This window comes from Emydura macquarii, unplaced genomic scaffold (genome assembly GCF_026122565.2).
Source record: "Emydura macquarii macquarii isolate MOO-44397 ecotype Brisbane River unplaced genomic scaffold, CSIRO-AGI_Emac_v2 contig_1390, whole genome shotgun sequence".
NCBI lineage: Eukaryota > Metazoa > Chordata > Testudines > Chelidae > Emydura > Emydura macquarii.
In genome coordinates, this window is record NW_027131527.1 from 12,398,789 (window position 1) to 12,424,870 (window position 26,082).

General features: G+C 41.5%; 1 protein-coding gene across 1 annotated transcript in view; it reads left to right on the forward strand.

Moving 5' to 3' along the window:
- The window catches only part of COL13A1 (collagen type XIII alpha 1 chain), a 148,044-nt gene that overhangs the window by 86,294 nt on the left and 35,668 nt on the right, over positions 1–26,082 (forward strand). The window contains 8 exon segments of the mRNA XM_067552986.1: positions 3,471–3,587; positions 4,080–4,112; positions 6,370–6,396; positions 7,190–7,225; positions 9,606–9,668; positions 10,545–10,571; positions 18,485–18,529; positions 20,431–20,463. Of these exon segments, the coding sequence (XP_067409087.1) occupies positions 3,471–3,587; positions 4,080–4,112; positions 6,370–6,396; positions 7,190–7,225; positions 9,606–9,668; positions 10,545–10,571; positions 18,485–18,529; positions 20,431–20,463 (381 nt within the window).

A 26,082-nucleotide genomic window follows, 5' to 3' on the forward strand; every position in this document is an offset into this window, starting at 1 on the left:
AAATCCTAGAGGGTCTTTCCAGGCTGAAAGTATTAATAAGAATATAATTATGTAGTAATGAAGCTTTGTGTGTCTGGAGTCTGTCTATATGGAGCACTTGCTTAAACAAAGTGAGCTCAGTCCCCTGCAAAAAAAGGAAGGACACTGCAGTGACGGCATATTCTTTGCACAGGCATCCCACCAAAGAAGGTTGCCTATGCCTCACTGAAAGCTTGCCAGCTGCCAGCATGAATTTCCATCAAGGCAACTGGGTTTAACATATATACACACATTAGCACCTTCAGTTCCCTGGCCATCACAAGAAGTGGATAGCCACATCTAACAGCGGGCCCATTCCAGCTATTGACAGTCTGAGTGGTGGGAGATGACGCAGCAAATGGGATTCCTCCTTCTCCTAGTAAAACATAGGGTTAGCAACCGAAAGTACCAGTGAGTACCAATGAGTAGGATGTGCTCAGGAGATGTGTGCCCGGCTTAGCAGTGCAAGTCAGGAACAAGATGCAATTGCAAGGAGGTCATGGAGAATTTTGTAGTGTGTGCGCCTGTTACTCGGCCCAACTCTATCCAAGGCTGTTTGCCTCATGTATTTATTGGAACCAAATTCACCCAAAAATTTAAAGCTAAAAAGTATTTATCTGGCTACAGAATATATATTCAGCTCAAGGAGTCTCATGTGTCCCTGTGGACAGACCCCAGGATGTGCTAGAAACAGCTTACAAAAAGGAGAAAAGATAAAGGTCCTTTTTCCTAGGCCAGAGTGTGGGTGGGGTGAACAACAAGCTATTCTGATTGGATAAGAAGAGATATTATAGAGGCGAGGCCAGGTCTCCTCTGGACTTGGCCCACAAGTGGAGAATTTGCTTTTAAATTTAGCTGGTCAAAAAGTGCTGATCTTTGCAACTCGTTCTTTCTATTTATCTTTGTAAATGACATGTTCTTTTCAAGTCAGCTGAGCCCCATTTCTCCTTAAAAATACACTTGGACCCACTCTAGGTCTGTGCTGGGTCCTATCATGGCATCTCCCCACTGAGTCATGGCATCTATCTAGGTTCTTCTGCTTCACCATTCTCGTCATCACTGCGTCTGAGTCAGGGGCACTCAGAATCTGGAAGCAGGCCAGATCACACAGAACCAGGATTTAGAGAGCTTCTGTTTCCAAAGTGTGCAGCAGTTCTGCGGGGAGGTGCGACAATGGGCTCAGCAGAGATGCATATGCATCCAAAGTTCATCTCTGAAGGAGGGAGGGGCAAGCATAGATTACAGCAGGAGGACAGGGGGCTGCAATGGATGGAGGTGCAAGGTCTAGAGGCAAGTTCCTGACCCAACTCCCCCCACCCTCCAAATAGCCAATCCTTCTCACATTCCTCTAGTACCAAATACTTGGCTCCTCCCCCATCTACCAAACACTCTAGAACACTGCAGGAGCAAGTGGCCCAACCTCAACCTTTGCATATCCCAGGAACAAACATTGCAAACCAACCTTCTCCCTCCCTAATACTAATTGTTCCTATAGCTTCTCAGATATGTCTCCCCAATCCAACAACCTCCCAGCTGCTAACTAGAGCAGGCTGGAAAACAGAATTTCCCTTCCACAGGAAACTTTGAGTTTTTTTAAATTTGTTTTCATTCTAAATAGGAATAAAGCCCCACAATTCTGAAATTCCCAAGGAACAAAAATGCCATACAATTTTGATTGGGAACCACTGAAATGTTTTGTTTTGATAACAAACAATTCTTCTGATAACATAGAAGGTAAAAATGTTGCGTTTCAACTTTCTCATTTTGATTCATGGAGTTTCATATTTATATTATATAAAATGTTAAATATAATATGTACATATAATATACTACATTTAATATAAAATCAATATGAAATTGATCAAAATGAGAAAGTATTTTGATATTATCAGAACAAAATGAAATTCAAAACAAGTTGTTCCACCTTTTTCCCCATAAAAGATTTTGTTGAAAAACCTGTGGATTTTGATTAAGCTGCATTTTTTTAATGGAAAACTGTTTTGTCAAAAATTTTTTTTACCAAATCTACTGCTAATGTGACTGGTGCCCTCTACCGGCGGTGCCCTTACACTGACCAGCTACAAGCTATCCAAACCCTCTTTCGTTCAGGTTAAATCCCCCACCCATTACAGTGTTACCTTCTCCATTATTATAAAACAGTCCTTCTCTGCTGGTCAGTGTTGTTCCTTACTAGTTCTAGGGGAATTTACTGTGGCTAATGAAGTAATAGCTGTGGCCATTCCTGGGGCACTCTGAACAAGCCTGTTTTTATTTAATGTTTGTTGTTCGCTTATAAACTTAAGGACACTGAAGGTAGGGAGAGGCACCACGTAACTGACTTACAAGAACACATGCCTACAGCACAGATGTAGCATTGGCACTACGTGCACAGGACAAGTATTACATGCATTCTACACACATGTGGATACATGACTGAATGTGAGTGGGACTAGATTGTATCCAACAATGTTGTTTTCTGAGCAGTACAAGATCAGCGGAGACAGTGCTCTTATCTCATGTGATGTAGCCCCAAACCCATATATTAATTTTGAATAAATTACTAAGTTTTATTTCAGGCCTTCCAGTGAGATCACAAAGAGGAGTTTAATTTTGTTGAACTTAAATCCTGCCACTGGTATTAGGACTTTGTGATACTGTATCTAAGGAGAGGGAGTGATAAAAAGAGAAAGCAGTCAGCTAGACCACTTAACTTGAGTGTCATGATGCCCTCAGAATTTACTGGATTCATCATTTATAGATCAGCAATCGGGTATTTAAATGGGATCCTTCTAAATCACTACCTCCTCACCACCAGCCAGTTATGACTCTTGATTCCCTCCCCTCCGACCCTCCTCCCCCTCCGGCCGGGTCAACAGAGGCAAAAGCCATGTGTGAATGCTTCAGAATGTTGGGGAATCCAAGACACTGGCTGGTGATGGGCCAGCTACAAAAATATTTTTCCCCCTCTTTCAGAAGGCACTATGAAGTTTCAATCATCATTGACTGCACAATGCTTTAAGATCCTCACATGGAAAGCTCTCTAGGATTCTTGGGGCATTCTCAGTTTTATTATATAAAATTAATCACACTTTTTTAATCTTAAAAAACCAGTTTACTTTGTATTTGGGTTGCTCCTGTCAATATTTTAGTATCTGATCCAGTTTTCACATTTCTTTTAAGTGAGCTCTGACTAGGATGTACTATGTAAATTACATTTAAAATGTAATTGTAAACTACAAGAAAATGGCTCCTATCATCCACCCAGAAAGACCATCAGAAGGGGACCTTTGCCTGAGTTTTGGAAACCTCTCTTACCACTAACTGTAACTTGCTTGGCTTGTCTCTCTTTCATCTGCTCTGGCTGAGCTGCTTTATGTCACGCACCCTGGATGCAGGAGCTGGACTATGGGTTAACTCTGCCCAATGGTAACCCTTGTTTTAATGAACCTCAGGGCGAACAAGGACAGGCGGGGATCCAAGGTCCGCCAGGGCCACCTGGTCCACCAGGGCCAATTGGACCATCTGGACCAGCAGGAACTTCAGGACAACCTGGCCCAGTTGGGCCACCTGTGAGTTTAAAAAAAAAACCAAAACAACCAGCATTTATCATTCCTCTCCCCTGACATGCATGCAATTTCCTTTGCCTTTTATTGTCTCCTCCCAGCCTGGTGCACTGGCCACAAGCAATTTCCCAGGGCATGGAGGGAGGAAAGCTAGTGCATGGCTGGAGGAAAGAGTTCCCAGGCAGGGAGGGAGGAGTTCTATGCCCCAAGCTATCGCTATCTGCACACACATGTGTGAGAGGGTGACACCAGTGCCATTTCCTCCTCTCCAGACTATGCCATGGGGAGGAAGTAACACTCTGGCTGTAATTATCCTGCTCTCAGCAGAAACCTGACTAAAAAAAGCCCCTGAAATCTCTTTGATGTTCTGCTCCTAGTTCTATTCCCAGGCTGACAGCAAGCAGCCTAGGAAGGTGAAAATAAATCAATCAGTTAAAAGAAGGGGCCCTCAGGAGCCAAGCAGGACTGTCACTAATGTGCCTTTCCCTCTCACAACAGGGCAAAGCAGGGGAGCCTGGAAAGGATGGAAAGGTAGGTGCAGTAGAGCTGCCTCATTTCTTTCCCTTGTGCATTCAGCATTCATTGTATGAAGGCAGCCAGCTTCTTGATGCCTGAGGACACGGAGCATGCCTGCAGGGCTGAACCAAGTATTTGGCAAACTGGGCAGCTGTGTTTAATGTCTCCATTGCCGTCTGTTTCATTCACCTGGCTCTGCTCTGAGGGTGCATCCAAATTCCTTGCTCAGGGACTGTGTAGAGGAGTCCTAATGTATTTCCCCATGGTAAACATGATGGGCAGCACTGAACACTGAAGCCTTCTGTCCAGAAAACAATATATATAGCAGGGCTAGTTCCAGTGCCAGCTTTTCCCAAACTGACCCACCTACCAATGAGTCTCAAACCGGGCCTGGACTCTACTGGGAGTGATAGGTAATTAAGTCTCCACAGGCTTACAGTCCTCAGTCTGTCTGCCAAAGGAAGTACCAGTTGTGAGGTTTAACCGCTGACATCGATCCACTAGGAACTGAGTTAAACCACCCCGTCATTTTGTATAGGCCACCAAACAACAGTCAATTAGGCATGATTTTTGGTCTTTACCAATCTAAGCTGGATTGGAAGTAGTAACCTGTATGTGAAACACTCCTCAGCTCATTACCCTCTGAGCCCCTCCATTCACCTCTTTGTCAGTATATTTTTATGTAGCCTAGAAGCAGAATGATAGCAGTGTGTAGGGACTGAGTAACTGAGAAGAGATGCTGATAATAACCTAGGGATGGAGGAGTGGAGAAAGGTCATAAGGATCTTGATAAAAAAAATCACTAGGAAAGGACTGCAGAATTAGGGCTTGCATATGCTGATGCCTAACTTTTGGTTAGTCCTGTTTGCATGCATCAAAATACAGGAAGCCTCTGTAATGGTTAACGATGTGCAGTCTATCGCCTGCTATTTCCCTAGTAGCACACAAAACAACAGGGCATACTTAAAGGGGTAAAGATGCTTTCAGCCTCAAATTTTTATAATAGCTGTTTCAAACCTGCTTGCAGAAAAGGAAAGTCCAGTCAGCAGAGGAAAGAAAAGCCTCTTTGTGCATGCTATCTACAGGCAGAAGACTCAAGATTTGGAAAATCCCCATTTTTGATCTTTTAACCCCAAGTAGCAAGTGATGCCCTGACTAAAAATGACTCTACATCTGAATTGCCATCAACAGGCAAAAATACTGTAAATTCAGGCTGCAGAACCTTTGTGGGGTATATGATCCATCTTTCTCATTTGGACTGTTTACATCACAAGGGCAGCTGCCATATGGAATTTTTAGATATTAATATTTATATAGTATATATAACACGAAGTGCTTGGTATGTGTGCAAATTGCATGGCTATTTCTAATTTAGCACAACTGACATCCCTTCCTTTTGAAAGTCTTGTTAACATATTCCCACAACTAGGCAAGTCAGAGAAAACCATATTCAGTAAAACCTGAGCTTGCTGACCCTGAAGAGTACTTTGTGATGTGTAGCACTCCACGCAGACAGCTTTCCTTTCTAATGAAGAAAAGAACAGCTCTATTCGAAATCTGATAGTAGCACATTCCACCATGAGGAAAGGAACTTTCTGTTGTTCCACAGTGTATTCTAAAGGAAAGGTAGTTCATAGCAACTCTCTCTCTCTCCCTTAACTCTTTTGAGATCACCTAGTTGGGTAAGGAAGAGACTACTCATTCCCATGTATTGAATTCTACCAGTTCCCAGTTTTGATGGTTTTCTTTCTCCAGTGCGTATACAGACAGTGGGCTGTGAATGAGCTAAAGATAGGCAAGAAAAATAAACCAGATCATATTCTGGAACCATGACAAGTAGGGCAAAGTAGCTTGGTTTCTGGGGTGCTGGAGCAATCTTTATAGTGGGGATGCTGAGAGCCATTGAACCAAACTGTAAACCCTGTATATAATGCCCCCTTCAAGCCAGGGGATGTGGCAGCACTGCCCCCGCACCACTAGTTCCAGCACCCATGCTTGGTTTTCAAATTTACTAAGATGAAACCTGGTGGTTTGGGACAGTACATGCGGGAGGGGGCTCAGGTGGTAGTTCCTGAAATGGGGAACCGTAGAGTTTATCTGTTCAACTATGCGAATCATTTTTGCGAAGTGACATTCTAAAGTGAACAACTCTTTAAAACCAAACTCAGCAGTGATTGATATCCCAGTGGGGAAAAAAAATTTACCCCTCCCCAAATTCTCTAGATATTTTCAGTTTTCCCAACCTCAGAATGTGTTCTTATCTTATCTACAGGGTTTACCTGGACCCCCTGGACCAAAGGTGAGAAATTTTTCATCACATGTAAGCAAAAACTAGGATATGTAAAATTTAAATCTCTTAGCATGGATGTGAGCAAAGCTGGGCTTGATCACTGGGGGGAGGTGAAGGGGAAAAGGAGGATCACTTCATAATATTTCTGAAAAAGTTCATGACCAGACTGAAATGTCTCACTAAGGACTCAATCCCAGACTCCTGGCCTGTTGTTTCCAATGGGAGTTTTGTCTGAGTGAGGAGATAGACATCAGGAAATATTGCAAAAAAAATTGCAAGCCATGTCTTTGCTGGATTTTACCATAGAACATTTTCCACATTTTGAATTCATTTTGTAACCACATTGCTAATTTTGCCAAATTTGCCATTTTTTCTTGCCAAACTTGTGAAATGTCATGGACAAAATGTGAGATTTCTTTTGCCTGCAAAAATCCCCAATTTGCTTTACATGTGATACTTTACATAGAGCTCTAAGATTAAGCAGCATTATGACAGAGTAACGGTGTAAACTGTAAGCAAAAATCAAACAATGTGTCTTGCAGTGTACAGTTTTCCTATTATGTGGTAATTCACACAGGACAAAATTCACTCCTATGCATTGGACTCAAACAGGATGTAAGCCCTGTTTTGAAAGATCCAGCGGGACTTAAATGGCATGTAGGCCTCATTATGGTTCTCTGCACAAGGGCGAATTTCACCCTCAGTGTCCTATTTTTCTTCCTACATCTGCACAGGGGAAAGGACAGGGATTTTTCCTTTTCAGTCTAGCATCAACTGCTTGTCTTCATTTTGATTTTTGCAGGGAGACCCTGGAATTCAAGGATATCATGGAAGGAAGGTAAGAGCAGGAGGTAAACTTTTGAGAAGTGCAGAGCAAATAGATGCTCCAGTATCTTAAAATGCATTATGGTGAACCACAGTGCATGGTGGGAGTGTAATAGCAGAGAAATGCCACCTTTACCACACACATTCACACACACAGAGCCAGAGCTCTCCCATCCTTTCCTGCAGTGAGTGACAGAGGCTGGGAATGGAGGAACTATGACCTCCCTCACGGCCAGCATTCATCTACCATTCCCTATAGTGACTCCTGCTAGGAGAGCCTAGTACTGAAGATACTTTCAATTCCCCAATAGCCACTACGTCAACATACTTCTCCCCTCCCACCCCCACCACTGCTAGTTTGAATGGAGGTTGGAAAGAGTTATGGTATTTACATTCCTGGCTCTGTATCGTTCTCAGACTAAAAGATGAAAGGCTGATTCAGCCACAGGTTACAAGGCAGAAGCCAGCCAGGGTGGTGGATCTCTAGCATTGGAAGGTCTGTCCAGAAAATAGTTGTCCCAGTGCAAGGTACTTGCACTCCCTGTGTATTATGGGACACAGAGGTGGCCAGAGCAGCCCCAAAATGAGATGATGCTGGCCATAGATGAAGCATAGCCAGGGTGCCAGGGGAATGTGCTCATTCAACTCATTCCCAGGCAGCCAGATTCTGATGAAGATCCAACAGCGTGTTAAAGATGTTCTCCTGGGGCATCCACTGCCCTCCCTCTCTGCCTTCCCCTGAGGGTGAATCCCTTCCTAAGATATGGCTAGCCCCACCGCAGCAGGACAGAATCCACTCAGAGAGTTTAAAGGACAGACAGAGAGGGGGAGAATGAAATGAAAGCAGATAAAGAAGGAGAAATACTGAAAAGGAGGATGAGGGAATGAGAAGAGGAAAGTGAGTATTCCCAGCAGCCGGTAGTTGTACATACTTTGTTATCTGTACGTTGTTTTATGGGTGCTCTGCGGGTGAAATGGCAAGACCTGAGAGCTTTTTAATTAGTTCTGCATAAACTGAGAAGTTTTGTTATGTCAGGAAATGAAAATTATAGCCCCAGTGGACAACAGTCCATTCCTACAGAGACACACAGAATTTACTGCTTCTTCTTTCAGCAAACTGTCAGTTTTCACATTAACCAGTTATCCTGTTCTTTACGACATTCATGAGGCTTCTCAGCCCTCAAAAGTGCTGAGGATGTCACTGATATGGTATATTAGTGGGTGTTTGTACCCGGATCTTTTCTTATGGATGGCAATTAATCTGGTTGATTTATTTATCAAGCAAGGGTTCTGAATTCCTTTCATACTATGAGAAGGGTGATCCCAGGATTGAGATCCGTTAAAGGGGAAATGTGCAGAAAACACAGAATTAAATGAACACAGAAGAGAAAGTCTTCCCCACTGAGTTGGCAATGAAAGGAAAGAGAAACTTCTATACTGCCATTATGTAATGGGCAGACTCAGGATTTGGAGAACTCTCCCTCCATTTTAATTTTTTGGATTGAAGGTAGCCTTGTGATACCAGGGATGTGGTGACTATATTTTCAAAATTAAAAAACAGGATGCTTTTGTGGCAACATGTTTTAGGTTCATAAAATACTCAGGCAAAAAACAAAAAAACAAAAAAAAATGTTTTTAAATATGTGCTGGTGTCACTACTGCTAGCTTATCACTCAACCACTCCACAGGTGTATTTCTCAGAATGGAGAATTTTTTCCAGTAACTCAGCATTCTGAATGAGTTTATCATTAAACATCAAACTTAACATTATCATCAACATTAACTTTGAGCAAAAAGAACAACTTTGACACTGTCTACACTCATGCAGTCATTATCTTCACTTCAAACACTTTATCACGTTGGATACTTGTGCCACTAGAATGTTTATTCCTCGTAAACCCATGGGAAATTCTACTCAATATAGCAATACAGCCTTGCTAAACATTTTCTAGTTATTAAAAAACAGCAACCCAACATGTTGACCGGTGAAATGAAAAACCTGGACATTTCAGGCAACCCAAAAAAGGTTCCTGGGACACTAAATTATGAAAAATCTAGACAAATGGATATAGGGTCATTTCAGCCCGGGATAAAATGTATTGTATGAGGGATTGGAATATGTGTTTGCAGTACCTAAATTCCTGAGGGGATCAGGCTATTTGTAGGGAACTGTCTATCTCTAATGAGCCCTTCAGTGCTCCACATCTTTGCTTATTGCTGAGCAGCATCTCTCTCAGGGCAGGGTCAGAAGGTTAAGTTACTGAGTGTGTTATGGGGCTGTTCTCTGCCTATCCTCCCACATCTGTGTTAATATTTCTTGGTATACTAAAGGCCCCTTTTCTTCTTTCTGACTGTGTTTGCCTCTCCCTCCATTTCCTTGCTTCTCTTCTCAGGGTGAGGTGGGTGAGGCTGGCCTACCAGGTGCACCTGGCCTTCCTGGACCTATTGGCCCCAAGGTAACCATTAAACTAACAATTCTTAGCTAGTCAGTACCTCCGTCTGCTTAGTGCAACTTACTGCCACCCAGACATGTGTCCCTTTTACCAAAATGCAAGTACACAGGAGTGTGATGCAGTCACACATAATGTGGTAAGAAATGGGATATAAATGTCTAGAGAGACTCAATAGATTCTTTGCATGCTCCATCTTGGTGACATACAAGATCCAAACTTGTTTTTGTAGATGGGTCTTGACCAATTGTCAGCCCCTGGCCCCAAGACAAGAATGATTCCTTGCTCTCTGGAACCAGGGCCAGACTCCAGTCTGCTCAGTCACTTGTAGACGTTGTAGAATAATGACTTATATGCACATAGACCATTACCTTCTGCTGGAACATGACAGATGTGGCAAAGTTAGTGGAGATGCTCCTTTACATAACCTCTCACTCTGGTTACTGAGGTCTTGATTTTGAGTGACAATGCTTTGTATTTTCAAAGGAGCCTCAGGTAACTAACTCCCATTAAAAGCTAGTTTGATGTAGGTACATAACTCCCTTAGGCTCTTTTGAAAATCCCAGTCAATGCCTCCAATGGATACTGATGAATGTCATAGATGCAGATCATCTAATTGTGTATAGAACATTTTCATGCACCCATTTCTCCTTGACACTCCTGCATTGGTGCACGAGGAGGAACTGAAGTCAGCACTCGAGATGCTACAGTAATTGTGCTTTATCCGGCAGTTATTTCTTTGCAGCCACTGCATGCATTTCTCATGAGCTAAGCTCCTTCAATTACTTTCCATTGTCATTGCTATTAAGATTATACTATTTTTCTCTTTTTGTTCAATATGTCTTTCTGTATTTCCTCTCTATCTCTGTTCTCCTTGCACAGGGTGAAAAGGGGGATGCTGGCATGAAGGTAGGCTGGGGATCATGGTTTTCTACCATATTTCTTTTAAGAGATAAGTTGTTATTCAGAATACTGTATTGTAATAGGGAGCTGGGCCTGAGGCAGATCTGTTGGATCTGTAATGGAATTCACATGTGTGCTGTGATTTAACCACAAGCAGACACTCCATGTCCTGGCTCTTTCATGCACATGCAATAAAAGCGGTCTTTATCCACTTGGTGGAATTTGATTCTCACCAAAGAATTTCTCTGACTATGAAGTTTACTAATGATGTGTTACATCTCTGTATTTGAAGCGATGGGCTGGGGTTTCTTCACAAAGTATGGTTAGCTGACACATCAAATCTACTCAAACTCCGCAACTCTTAGGCTGAGGTTTGGCACCATTCTTTCAGTTTCCCTCTGTTTCTAGGCTGGACAACCCTTTTTACAAGCTAATATGGTTTTCTGCCCATATGTTATTTATTTGATTAAAATGTATTGCACCTACATATTTAAAATGTATTACTCAATACAGACTGTTTAAAACATTACAACATTGGCCGTTTTCATGACAATCAAATCATATTGTGTCATACCATATATTTTAAATATAAGAAAAGGCCTGTTTTGTAATATTTTAAATACATTAACTCTGACACATATATTTAAAATATTTATTATGTGGAATAAATTCTATTAATCAGATAACAAAGGCACCCATATACATTTTCCCTTTGGTGGGATTATCATTCTAATGCACTAAAGGTACCTTTAAACTACACACTTGTGTGTTAGAATGATTGTAGAAAGATGTTCTTGAGGGATTTGGGGTCCCCATTTAATGGTTGTATATTACAGCAGCAAATAATCTTCCTTTTAAGATCAATTAGAGCAACACTGAATAGATCTTCTAAATCACCGCTTTATGCAGATTCTACTCATAAACACCTACATATAATCCAAGATCCTTCCACACATCCATTCTTACACTGGTGTAATTTCATTGACTTTGATGGACTTGGTCCTGATTTACACTAGTGCAAATGAAAGCAGAATCAGACCCATAGCCGATGGGTTTTAAGAGCTCTGAAATTACTTGGTTCTGAAAAACTGGAAAACTTTCTCTTGAATATATTTCTCTTTAAACTGATAGAATGAGTTGTGGATGACTGAGAGAAGTATATGGTCCCAAGTGAAGAAAAGTGCTATAAGTAGAACTCAAGGCCCCCCTGTTTTTATTCACTTGTGTCACTATTATCAGGCACCTGTTGAGTATGCACTCTAAGTACATGGATTAATAGACCTTTGATTCAGTTTCTGGAACCAAAACCAAAATTGCCTGGTCCGAACTCCAGACTAAAATAACCCCTCAATAACAGATGACAAATCTGAGACAGCCTCCCAACGCTTCTAATCCCTTTGTCAACTTTAATTGAATTGATCGCTTGCCTGTCTTGTATTGAGATCCCAGGAGCTTATCACAAACTCTCCCTCCCATTTCCTTGATGTCTCTGGGACAGCAACAGAGACAAGGAGGGAGACTGGGAACGGTAGCTGCTAGTCTGAGGCAGACTGCATGGAATGGAGAGAGAAATGTGGTAACCTTTCTCCCTTGTCATTTAAATTTGACAGCAAACCAATATATTATTTTCTTTTGTGCCATAAAAAGGAAAACTTCTTCAAACTTGTCCTATGATCTCTCTTGGTCACTTACACACACATTCACAGGTGCAAATCTCCACATTTTACAACCCAGGTTCCTGAGGTTTCAGCAACCCCCGTCCCCCGCAGCAACACATTTTGGAATGGGATAATCAATACATGTTCTAAAAAGCCACCTACCCATCCCAAGTTTAATTTATTCCCTTTTATTAAGACTCCTCCATTTCTTGCTGACATTCTCACTTTGTTCTGGGCTCTCTTATTTCCCCACACAGAGGAATAAGAATAACAGCAGAGCAAGAGATCTCAAACTAGCAGTAAATCAACAACCAGTAGCAGCTCCTGTATATTCAGACAGGATATGTGTTTGTCCTCCTTGGAGTTGCTTCTTTCTAGGTGTTTTCCTTATAAAAGAAGATCATATGAGACTTGGGAAGGCCCTTGATATTTCTCCCTTCAAACCAGAATATTCCGTGTGTTAAATTCTGCTCCCAGTTAAATATGTGCGACCTAAAGGTGACAGGATTGTGCAGAAATAGTTGGGGTCACAGTTGGACTCTTGTTATCAGAATTTGCTCAGGATATTGTTAATTGGTTGACTCTTTTAAAATGAACAGTTAGGCTCCCTTTTTGTTTCCTGTAGCTGGTTGCATAGTGAGCATTTGTTCCTGGTTACATTTTACCTTCTCTCACTTCACATTCCCAGAACACACAAAATCTAGTTGTTTCACTTTGCCTCTTTCCCCTCTGGCGTACATGGCATTGGTCTGAATCTTAACCCCATCGAATACATGTTTTATCAGTGGTGCTGGTAAGACCAGGATCTGACCCTTTCCATATGTATATTTCCTGTCAAATTCTGCTGAACTTAAATTATATATCTTAGGGACTTCGTTATTATGATTAGTAATGGTTATACCTCATTTTCAGAGGCAAGAGAATAGGAAGAGTAGGATGCGACTGGCTACAGGAGAGGAAGCCAATAATCACATAATTTTCTGTCTCCTGAATAAGTATCCAAGCTTGAAGTGTTTTCTTTGTTTTCATTAGTGGTTCATTATTACTATTCAACATTGCCAGAGAGCTAATGAGAATGTGGCACCCTCAGTGTGTTTAGGCTGGTAATGTGAAATGCCAGGGAAGGAAGGGCAGATCTGCCAAAAGAGGCAAATTGGCAAGTACTTTGTGTGTCCAAGAGGAAAGCTGCAATCCATTTCTTTAAACTTTGACTGTGAAGAATGTCTTTCATGGCACATAATGTCATATTCATATGACCCAAGTAACATTTGAAGAACTGTAAAATGATATTGTGAGCTTCCACATTTATCACATTTCAATGGCTTCCAGATCAAGTATGCTCAATTTATAAATAAAAATATTTTTTTTTAAATGCTAGCCTTTAAACCTGGGATCTGAAAGTTAACTGGATTATTTCTGCCCTGGGCACCATTCCCAGTCATAAAGATTCTGCAAGCCAAATGTTGCTCTTAGGTGCACCTGTATAATTTCATTCATCTCTAATTAGACCCTTAGTCATACCTGTATGACCCTATTGCCTTCAGTAGGACCATACAGGTGTAATTGAGGGCATAATATGAAGACAATGGCTTTGTCCAGGTAGCCCAGTAGTTGGACCTCAGTTAACAAGTCCTGTTGGTGATGGGGCAGGCCAGAAAAGAATCCAGTTCACTCTCCTTGAGCTGGGTTGGTTTTGTAGGGCTGACAGCAGTAAAAAACCTTATTTTTGCCACATCTGTTGGCAGATCTAACTGAAAACACAAACGGAACAGATACCCTGAATAAGAAGAGGTCATTCTCACTCAGAGACTTTGCAGAGTAGAACTATACTACGGGCCAGATTCTGTGAGGTTACCAAAACACCTGTCAGGATCAGTACTTTAAAGTAAAGGCAATGTTATTTCTCTCTCTATTTTTAAATGAAAATGAGGACATGGGGGGAAACTGGGCACACGCTAATGCAATGTTAAAATGACATCATTAACATTCTTTTAATTCAGGAAATGCAAAAGTTAAGGTTCTTGCAGCAGTGTAATGTCTGCCACATTGCATATCCTGTATATTTTATGGGACATGTTGTATGACATGAAGAATACAGGGAGGCAGTATTGTCCAGTATACAGAGCATGGGATTTGGCATTAAGAGTCCTGTTTTCTGTTCCCAGCACTGCCACTTATCTGCTGTGTGACCTTTGGCAAGTCACCTCACCTCTCTGTGCCCGAAATGGGGATAATGAAACTTACTTCCTTTGTAAAGTACTTTGAGCTCTATGGATAAAAAACACTAGATAAGAGTGTTATTAATAAAAGGCATATTTAGCCAGAAAAACAGAAATAGAAAATGCTTATATGAGCAAGGTGGTCATGTTAGTATGGCTGTAGAAACTTAAACTTTTACATTTCCTAACTATTTTTAATTTAATTGTGCATCCCTATTATTGCGTCAGTAAAGTTTCTTGCATTGATATATATTGCCATTCATGTGTATTGCACTTTAGAGGGTTGGTAGTTATTTCCCCTGTGATCTCTCTGTTTCAGAAGAGTAGGTGTGGAGGGTCTAGTCTATAACAGAGTGTTTTATTCACGCTGAACACCCACTGCTTTGTACTGTTCTGGAACTTGGCCCTGTATCACACTAGTTTCTTGTGATGGCCTAATTAAATATCAAGTGTTGAATCTGGAAACTAAACTACAGATGAGCAGTAAGGAAATGAAAAGAGGATGGTAAGAAAATTATTTTTCTGCTTTTAGGAATTTCCTCTTTCCTTGATTTTTATAGTGGTCTTCAGTTCATCATTCATGTCACACTTTATGGGGGCCAGAGTCCCTCCCTGAGTTAATATGCAGAAGTTTGAGGTTAATATGCTCAAGAATGGATTGAGAGCTACTTAAAGGCCCATTTGGATAATGAAAACAGCCAGTTCAGTGCAGACACATAGGGAATGTCTACGCTGCAATTAGACACTCACAGCTGGCCTGTGCCAGCTGACTCTAGCTTGTGGGGCTCAGGTTAACGGACTGTTTAATTGTGGTGTAGAAGTGTGGGTTCTTGCTGCAACCAGAGCTCTGGGATCCTCCCGTGGGTTTTTAACTGCAGTGTAGCCATACCCATAATTACAAGCAATACTGATACTGATCAGCCTATTATAAATGCTTGGGCCCACCTGGAAATTTCCAGCTATGCCAATGGGTTAATGCAACACTGAATATTCTGCTGAATAAAACATCACACAGGAGTCTGAGGGAGATACTGAGAGAGTTAAATAAGAGCTTCACACACTGTCTGTGAATGTGGTCAGCTCATTAAACACCAGCAATAGGCAGCTTCCTAATCTGGGATTTCCGATCTGCTACTGATCTGAGGGAGGTTTCAGATTTCATTGTTAGAAACATCGAAACTCCATACAACTTGTGGCCCGAAGATGGGTGAGGAGGGTCGGCATTGCTAGTAGTGGATGGGACTAAAACACATTATTGGAAATTCTGGGCCTTAGACTGAGGTCTTGCACTGCCCTCTGCTGGGGTGTTAAGAGATGTCTAGTGTCAGTGCAGTTCTTATTTCAAATCCAGACTACATCTGAAGAAACAGTAACTTTTCCAAGTTTATCTTTGAAAGAAATCTGCCTCACCTCCATTTTGCTCAGCAAACTGTTCCGAGAGCTTATGTCATGAGAGACATTTCCATTCCTGCATTAACTGTTAGTTGTATATGAAAATGGCATTGTCTTAATTGAAACTTCAGTTTCCTGAGCCTTCTACTGGCTGTGGACATCTTGTTACATCACTTGTGACCCACAGATCATTGAAAACTCACTTCCTCCCAGATTTAGTCCTGGAGGTAGGAGTGCTAATATGTATACCCAGCATGTGTCCCATGTATCACAAATAATATCAGCTAAGTAGTGAATATTACAGATATAGAGACTGTCTTGATATTTGGGAGGCGGAAATATAACGAGGCAGTGTGGGCTAGTGGACAGGGCACTGAGGTACTACACAAGAGATGTGGTTGGTGCTATTCCTGGATCTCCCAATGACCAGCTGTGTGACCTTGGGCAAGTTACTGTATCTTCCCGAACCTTTTTTCCGTCCCACACTTTGTCCTTCTTATCTTTTTAGATAGTGAGTTCTTCAGGGCAGGGACAGTTTGTCTTCTGCAGCTGATCCTGGCTCTTTTATAAGGCAGTGGAGGCTCTTTTATAGGGCAGGTGGAGGTTCATCTCTGCCTGTAAGAAGCCCCTCAGAACTGTAATGTTGCAGATTAGGCCACTGAATCTCAACGAGTAGTGAAAATGCAAGAATGTACATAGGAGCATGAAAATCAGGCTGAAACCCAGATTTTTTGAAGGCATTTAGGCATTTCTCTACTCAGTGTTGCAAGGCCTAAGTGACTTAGGAGCCTATGTCTCATTTTAAGACGTGATTTAGGTGCTTAAGGGCTATATAGGTGCATTATTCTCTTAGAAATCAATGGCAGTTAGGTGCCTAAATACCTTTAATAGTCTGGTTCTTAAGAGCCTAAGTCTTATTGAAAGTCACTGGCATTTAGGCTCCTAAGTGCCTAAGTCATATTTGAAAAAGAGACTTAGGCTCCTAAGTCACTTAGATCTTGCAACACAGAGGGCATGTCTTCACAAACAGTGCTGCAGCAGTACAGCCGCACTGGTGAAGCTGCACTGCTGTAGCGCGTTAGTGAAGACGCTATGTCGACAATGGGATAGCTGTCTACACCAGGGTTGAGGTCGATATAACTTTGTCGCTCAAGTATGTGGATTTTTCACACCCCTGAGCAACGCAGTTATACCAATATAAGTCTGTAGTGTAGAGCTGGCCTGAGCAGAGCAACACTAGATAGCGTTAAAAATCTGGGCCTGAGGACCTTGCACTAACCGACATCGCAGAGAGTCAACCTCATACAGAGCACACTAGCCAACTCTGTCTATTTAGCACTGAGATGCAGGGCTTGTCTACATGAACATTTAACTCATGGCACACTGGGGAGTGAGTCTACCCCACAGTAACATGCCAGACTGACTGTCCCAGTGGACCATGTTTACTCACATTAACAGTTCGTTAATGTGCTTTGATCTAAACCCATTTCAAAAAGAACTTGATCAAAGTGCCTTAATGAAGTGTTAATGTGCATCAGCAGGGTGCACATAGGCAGTTAGACTGTGGCAGGCTAGTGCAGGGTAGAGTCACAGCCCATCTCGCTGCAAACCAAATGTTCCTGTAAACAAGCCTACACTTTTTTTAAAAAGATTTACAACCTTAGCAGCTCCTGAAGAAGTCCCCTGACTGCTTTGCCTGCACCAGCACTATGCAATGAAATCCCAACCTCTCAGCAATTAATTTGACAAAAAGCCACATAAATTAAATATAGACAACGAGACCACTGTCACAAAAAGGGGTCTACAAGACTCAGACGCACCACAAGCTGACAGGATAAACTATGGAAAAAGCTAAAGATTGGAGCATGCTCTCTTCCTTTACTTTAGGACTTTTAGTACTGGATTGATAACAATATGAAGAGCAAAAATTCACACTTGCAAAAGTAGAAAGGACACTATCAACACATGAAAAGCACATGTTTTGATCTGACAAAGTCCAGGTCTGTTGACCTTCAGGGTATGGGCAAGGCGTTTTTGTCTACCCCAGCTTTTGCCTGAGGTGATGATTATAGGCTTTATGATTATCTTTGTCCTAGGGTAAATCTACATAATTATAGGGATACTGAGCAATGTATTTTGTATACCACTTTCTGAATTTTCTGCCCAGAGATATTGTGCTGTGTACATAGTAATGATCCTACAATGGAAATAAATAAATCGTTTCCATACTCATGTGCTGCTCAGGAGCTGGCACTGTTTTTAGAAAGCTCTTCAGGGCAGCAGATTCAGTAAGGCCCTCATTATTTTGCTCTCATTTATGTCACTGATGTAACAAAATAATTTGGGCCATATTGTCCTGTTACAGTAATAACAGTAACATTTTGAGACAGAACGTGGCAATGCAGTCCTCCTAGTTCCATCTAGGTGCGCGGAGGTACCCAACCAGAGAACCTCTGACTAAGGGAAACTATCTTGTTGAAAATAAAAGCAGGAGTCGGGGCAAGGGGAGTTCTGATCTTCCTGACAAGAGTTTCTTGACATCACGTGCAATGTAACATCCTCCACTGCTTTAGCAATCACCAACACAGACCCTCCTGAAGACTCATCTCATGCTTGTCCCTCTCACCTTTGTTTCTCATTCCATTTCTAGGGGGAGAGGGGCATGCCGGGGCTTCCAGGAAAACATGGAGCTAAGGTACCCTGCAAGGCATGGAGTGATATTTGTCCACCTGAACCTACCCATACCTCTCAACTGTCCCTGACTTTCAGGGATGGCCCTGATTCAGTTTCTACAATGATTCTTCTCACTTTTTCTATCATTTTCTTTCTGCTTCTAAAATGCAAAGCATAGGGCCTAATTTATCAAAGGGATAACAGGGGAGAAAAGTTTTACTGAAGAAATGACATGTCTATTCCCAGTACTACTTCCCATTTTGAGGTCTAATCCTGCAAGATGCTGAATGTCCCTTATTCCATTGAAATCAGCATGTCCCAGGATCAGACCTATAATATTTTATTCTAGTGAGAATTACCACTAATCAGTATTTGTAGGAAATTAGCACTTCATAAATTGTTAACATGTATCTAGTGGGCCCGATTTACCACTGCCAACTCCAGTTTTGTGCATGTGTTACTCCATTGAAATCAGTGGAGTTACACAACTGAAAAACTGGAGTATACAGTGGTGAATCAGGGCCAGTGTGTGTGCACGTTATAGGTTTAAAATTAATATTGGAAAAGATCACTAGACTTATTCATTACAGTTTTAAAGTAGAAAAATAAGGAATAGGAATAGCATCAGTTCAGTAAAATCTAACCTCCAAAACATGATTTGTACATGATCCCTTTCATGACTCGGGCCCATATTTACTAAAAACTACTCACCTCTGATACATTTCTGAATGCTTTTTTCCCCTTTTATTACGTAGAATCCCTGATTTCCATCTTCTGTCCTTGTGTTTTTTAGCTTTGTCCCTGATTTCTGTTTCAGAAAGTTGAGAGGTATGATCCTGCCCCTAACCCGCTTCACACTTCTCCTTGTTTGAATTTTTCCAAGCTCTTCCCAGTTATGAACTCATTCTCTTCTTTCTCTTTGCCTCTCATCTGCTCCATTAAGTTCTCCAAACCCTCTTGTTAGCCACTTTCTAACCCTGCTTCATCTCATTCTCCCCTACCGCCTTCCCTAGATTGTCATTACTCCTCATGTTTGCTTTCATAACTGAACATTTTCACAAGGATCTAACTAGTACTAACACTTAGAATGCAAAAGTATCTAATCTGAGCAAGGGAGTGATGCTGAAGTTTTGCTTTTGCACCATTGCCATTGAGGGAAATATAACCTTACCCACAGGAACACCTGCCCCAAGGGGTGAACAATCTCAGTTTCCAGGTGGTTGGGAGAATGGGATTAGAGTCCATAATTTGTTGGTGGTGTTTTGCCCAGCTGTGCAGAATGACACAAGAATCTGAGTGCTTGAGACTCTTTTTGCCTGAGAGTGCTGGCTTCACAGATCCTTTGCAAATCTGACACTTGAGTTTTTGTTTTCTGTGGTAAAACAGAATGATGCTGATTAACAAGACCAAGAACATTTTCTCTTTCTGCTGTGATGGGACATTTTTTAAGTGACTCTTTTTTTTTTTTTAATAAGAGTCTGGATTAAACTATTCAACTAGGTATTTGGACCTCACATTGTCTCCTTCATCAGTTTCTCAGTGAATCAACACTGCTCCTGCTGGGTCATGGGTTCAGCTTCACTAGGAGTGGCACAGCTAAATCAGGGGGAAAGGATAAATGGTTTCCCCTGTGCGAGTTGAGCCAGTGATGTCTTTCTTTGGTAGCACAGCCTCCTTGCTATTCTGGATAGCATAGGCACTACCACAGGGAAGATCATTTTAATGACTCTCCCGTTTTGGGGAACCAGGATGGATGTGTGTGGTAGCTACTGTGTGACAATATCTCTTCTGAGCTTTGGAAAAGGAAAGACATAGATTATTTACAGTTCCTACTTGGCTGATTTTTTTAAAAAAAAAAGAATATATATTTATATTTACTTCACTTCAAACAAAGTGTTCTCATCTTTCCTTTCTCTCTGCCAGGGGGTTCCTGGAATGGCGGCTGCAGGGATGAAGGTCAGTTTTACATTAAAATGCAGCCTTTTAGGACAGGGCATGGATAAGAGGACAAAGGCCATGAGAGGAGATGAAACCCCCAGCCTTAGACTGATGACCATTTGTTCATGGTAGAAAAACCATGGATCACAAGAAAATGGAAAGATATATTCATTCTCTTCCCAATTTGGGAAGGGGATTGACTGATGGGGAAAAAAGAAAGCTCAAGCTAAAACAGATCTAAAAAACGCCCATCTCTTTCATCAGGGAGAGGATAGGTCCTGTCTATGTTATAGCTAAATGCTGACTCCAGTGCGAGAATGATGGAGTCCTTTCCTGGATAGGTCAGTTAAGCTATACTTGTTCCAACCTCGAGACTGAAAGAGAATTTCAGTACTCTGAGTCACTCCATTTACTTTGTGTGATGACGGCCCTCTCTGGATTTCAGCTCCTCTCAAACCCCATTCTTAGCATACTTGAACTTCCCTTTTTCCATAATTTCCATATATTTTCTAATAAATAAAATTATTATCTCTCAACTTTTCAACCAATATCTCTGTTTCTCCACTACCTTATAACCACATATATTTCTGCATCAGTATATGCTACACCAGTGCTCAGATACCACATGATGGACAACCTTATATAAACCTATTAGTTAAGTATTGCCAGAATAGCTGGCTAGAAACAGCCCAGATGAGTTCCAAAACCCACTGAACAATACCAAGCAACTATCAAATGCTCTATTCTTGGGACTAACTTCAGCAATCTATGAAAAGCCTTGGCTGGTGGTGAAGGCTCTCTCTCCCACTCCCCTTCACTGATAGAACTGTCACCACCAAGATTCCAGGATTGTCCAAGGCCCAGCACAACACAGCACCAGTTGTGATTGGTGCCTCTGGCTGCTATTGTAATACAAATAATTAGTAATAACAACAACATCAGAATACCTAGAGCCAGCAACAGCCATACAATCAGCAGCTCAGGAAAAACATGACTCACCACAAGAAGCTTTCTGAAATTGTGAGAGATCTGGTGGGACTATTCCATACTTCTTGCTAGGACCCCTTGTACATGCCCTTTAAACAGGAAACCATCTCTTAGGAAACAACTCAAAATGGTCACTTGCCTCCCTTTTATTAGTGCCACTTTCAGCTGTATAATACGTCTTCAAGATTAGGATAAAAATAACAATATCCATGTACAAGAATAACCAAGAGAAAAGAAAAACCAAGTCTGTAATATGCCTTTAAATTTGACCTTATGCCCCTATTTACCCAAGTCTAAATTCAAACTGAAATAAAACTAGCGCACAGCTTTGGCTGGTGCCTTCTTTAATGAACCCTCACTTTTTCTATCTGCTAGCTCTAAAAGTGGGTTGGCCACCCACTCTCTTCTCTTTCCTTCTCACAATGTATTTTTCCATCTTTTCCTCATGCAGAGCAAGCCAGAGAATCCAGGAGAAAAATCTTGCTCTTAAAGAATAGTCATTGCAAATCTGCAATTCCTGTATTTTGTTGACAGGAGTTTGTATTATGAGGCCATTTCTGCTTCAGAAAAGCTGAGTTGCATTTCTCCCTAACACAAGAGAGACCTGTTTGAGAGAGATTTCCATATTGTAATTAGACTATCTTCTGGCCCCTTCCCTCCCTACTCAGTCAGTGCTTGTGTCTGGGGGGATATTCTCATGCTATTCTCTTTCTTTTCCTCTTTGGCCCTTAGGATATATGGCAACACACTTTTACCGGAGAATATATTCTCTCCCTGTTCCTCTTGGCCGCCTCTCCCCACCAGCGCTTATGCCTCTTTCCAGGGACATGCCAGGGTTGTAGAGGGAACTGTTGGGCACACACCGCTGCACTTTTGGCAGACTCTGTATAAATTGGTCCCATGTTTCATGTCCCCTCATATCAATATGTCAGAATGTGTAAAATGGTAAAAATGGAACAACGCCCCCCCCGAACTTTCTGTCACTAGGCAGCAAATTCGGACACTGAGCAGCTGACTCTTCTTGTTTTAGCTTTGAACAGGTTTGTAGTGTTATGCTGGAGAGTGTGGAGACCACCAGCCAAATAACAGATGTATTCTCTGACTCTTTTCTTACCAACAAGGGAGAACCTGGAGTTGCAGGGATGATGGGCCCCCCAGGTTTGCCAGGGAAAAGGGGACTGAGGGTAGGACATTGTGTGTTTGGGTGTGGTTTCTTAGCACTGCTGTACTGGCCTGCGCCTCCCATATAGGCATGGCTAAAGTGGGGCTGCTCTGATTCCATACCTGTGGGGGAATGCTCTTACCCCATTGCCGATGCTCTCATCACATTGATGAACTGTGCTTTGTATGTTTCTCCTTGCAAGAAACAGAAATACCCACACAAAGGGAGAATGAGTGAGTTCTGGGACAGGAGTGCAGTACTGAGTATTAACATTCTCTTGAGAAAGGTTTGGTACCTTCTGATAACAACAATAATAAATGACTCCAACAATCCGACTACCCGTGGAATCAGCATATCTTAATGAACATGAATGCCCAGCCGAATGTTGTCTGTATGTCCCTCTCTGTCTGGTCTTCCTCTTACTATAGCACATGAACACTGATCCTGATTCTTGGAGTACTATGAAAAGCAGATATGCTGAGCACATAACAGGAGCAGGGTGCTGGGTTCAGAGGAGTCTTGGGCACTAGATTATTCAAGAGAGAGTGTTATTTGATTGTCCTGAAAAGGAGCTAAAATCCTTACACCATTTAGTATTCCTTCTGCCAAAGAGGCATAAAAGCCCTTTGCTACCCAAACTAATGCAATTATTTACCGAGACTGACTGCTTGATTTTGTGGGTAATGCATATATCCAGATGGGCTGACGCGCACCTCCTATTGTACAGATGCCAATAGAATTGCAGGTAGAAATCAGAGCACCTGCACTTCTAAATACCTGTTTTGTGATTGCAGTCTGGTAGGTATTGGGTGAAGTACCCCCATGATTGAAATGGGGGTGCAAATTTTGAAGGTTCAACTCATGCCCATGAAAAGGAAGTCACGTTTTTGAAAACGTGGATCTCACATAGGAAGGGGCTGAGAGTTTGTTTTTTCATCTTTGAATTGGAATGTTTCACATGCCTGTTTCTAATGAGTGCTCGATTTTAAAAAATGATTGACTCCTGTTGTCTCCTCGTTAGGTTCTCAGTGAACTCTTCACCACATGATATAGTGTGTCTGCATCCACAAGAGCAGCTTCCCTTTATTAGGGTGATCCACTTTGACTCAGTAGCTTAATATGAACAGTGACGTGGTTGGAGATCGTAAGATTCAGATATCCTAGAGGTGACCAATAATTCAAACTTTTCCTTAGGAAACAAAACCAAGCACACTGGGCCCTCTCTCTTTTCCAGGGAGAAAACCATTAGCTTGTGGTCGTAAGGTACATGTTATAAAAAGGATGAAAGGTTATAGCGTGCTTACACTGAGCTAGAGCCAGAGAGCCTTGTAAAAGGGATAACTGTGCTGTCTTAGATAAGATCCAGAGTTGCCTAGAACAAGGATTGTTTCCTTTTAATTAATTCCTGTAGAGCTATACAGGGCATGTCCCTTCTCATAGCACTTATGCAGGCACCTTGCATGTTAGATGTCTGTCCTTGAACTCTGTTGAAATTCATGTACTTGTCTTTCTAAGAGATTAAAATACCCATGTCTTGGCCATGTATACAAGGAAAAATAAATTCCTTATCTATAATCCTTTTTTTTATTTTATTGTTGTAATAGAGCCACACTTGTGGGCTAAGGTCCTGTATAAATACTTTAGAGAGCTCTATAGACCAAAGTTCTGAGTTAACTTATCTTAAAAGACATGCCATGAATCTGTGTGCTACTGAAAAATACAGTCAAGTAACTGCACCTGTATGAGTTACTCTTTGACAAATTAAAGAGTTTAAATAAACCAAAAACTAAATATTATCCAATGCTATTGGGGAAGAAGGTTGAGAAAGTGGGGACTAATCATAGTAAAAACATAGTAAAAATCATAGTAATCACCATAATCTATAAATCTAATAAATCATAATCTATGGAGAACTAAGAATTATAGGAAAGAAAATATCTTTCCCTTAATAGTTAGTGTTATTGTACTAGAGACATTCTCTTTGAGACTAAAATGATTGTAAACTATAGCAACCAAAACCATGTCAGCTGTTTAAATAGAGCCTGTTGTACAAGCAACTCATCATGTATGGAAACGCTGCAGATAAGCGTTTAGTTTACAGTTTGCACTCTGTGGGCAGACTAGAACAGAAATCAGAACTTATAAGGTACTAAGTGAACCAGCTGTGGCACAAAAATTCTAAGAGCTGTGCCTCATACTGCTGGCTTCAGGCACACAAAAGATATGACTGCAGTCTAAACCAAGTCACTTCACAAAAACGGCCATGGGACGGCATGTGTCCGTCCTTTACTCATTTCAGTGTGGAATTTATTCAGAGGCTGGCTATAGTACCTCTTGCAATTCAATTCAGTCAGACTACTCCTCTTGCTGGGGTATTGGCTGCTTAGGGGTCACCTCAAGGATGGCCTATCTAGTCCTCTCTTGATCTTCTCATTTTCTCTGTTTCTGTTTTCACTCCTCTTCATCAGGACATCAGCAGTGAGCACTCGAGAGTTTGGCTGCTAAAGGAGATGATGAACTAATTTTTAAAAGCATGATTGAGAAGAGGGTTTGTTATTATCAGTGTATTAGAACATGCACAAACAGAAAATATCTAACGGTTCTACAAAGGGTACAGGAGTATCTCCGAGATGTCCTTATCATACAGTGAGTTTGATTCCTTTGGAGGAATACTGTCAGGATGTCCTTCAAGCTGGGACATGGACTGTAGTTACATTCAGAAGAGCTAAGTGGCAGCAGCAGGAACAGGAATGTCTTTCAGAACTGATATAAAAAGAGTTATTTTGGTATGTGCCCTGATGACAATATGGGGCATTGTTGCACTATCAAGCAGTGCTGCGCAATGCTATTCAGTCACAAGTTTTTGAAGTTTTACACAAGATTTGTGAGTCCTGCTATTTGGCTTACACAGCTGGCCCAGTTTTATATTCCCTGCACCTCAGACCACTCAGACACCTGGTGAAGTCAAGGATTAGGCCCTAAGATGACTTCAGTAGTTCACATTTAACTGGAAAGTTTCTCAACGGGTGTAAATGGTTATAGTTCCATTTACTTAAATGAGCTATGACAATTGACACCAGCCAGGGAGCTACGCCAATAGCGTCTCGTGTGAGAGTGTCTCTCTTACTTTATTCCATGCTACCATTTGTATCTTGCATTCACTTTCAAACATTCATTTGCTGAATGAAAGGGATTAGCAACAACCCAGGTGCTCTATGGAAGGAGCATGTGTACAGGTGGCAAAGAATTAACAACACCTGAACGTGTCCATCTCAATGAGTTTGTTGAGTTTTGGCTATTAGAACAAGGAGGAAAATACATAATCAAAGTGCAGGTTATAAAGTTCAAAATGACCTTTAACTTTGTAGGGTGCCATTGTACAGTGGCCTTTTAGTGCTCAGAGTCTGATAGAAAAGAACAGAAAATGGCACGTACTGAGTTTCTAAAACACCGAGTGAAAAGATGTCAGAGATAAGAGAAAATGATGA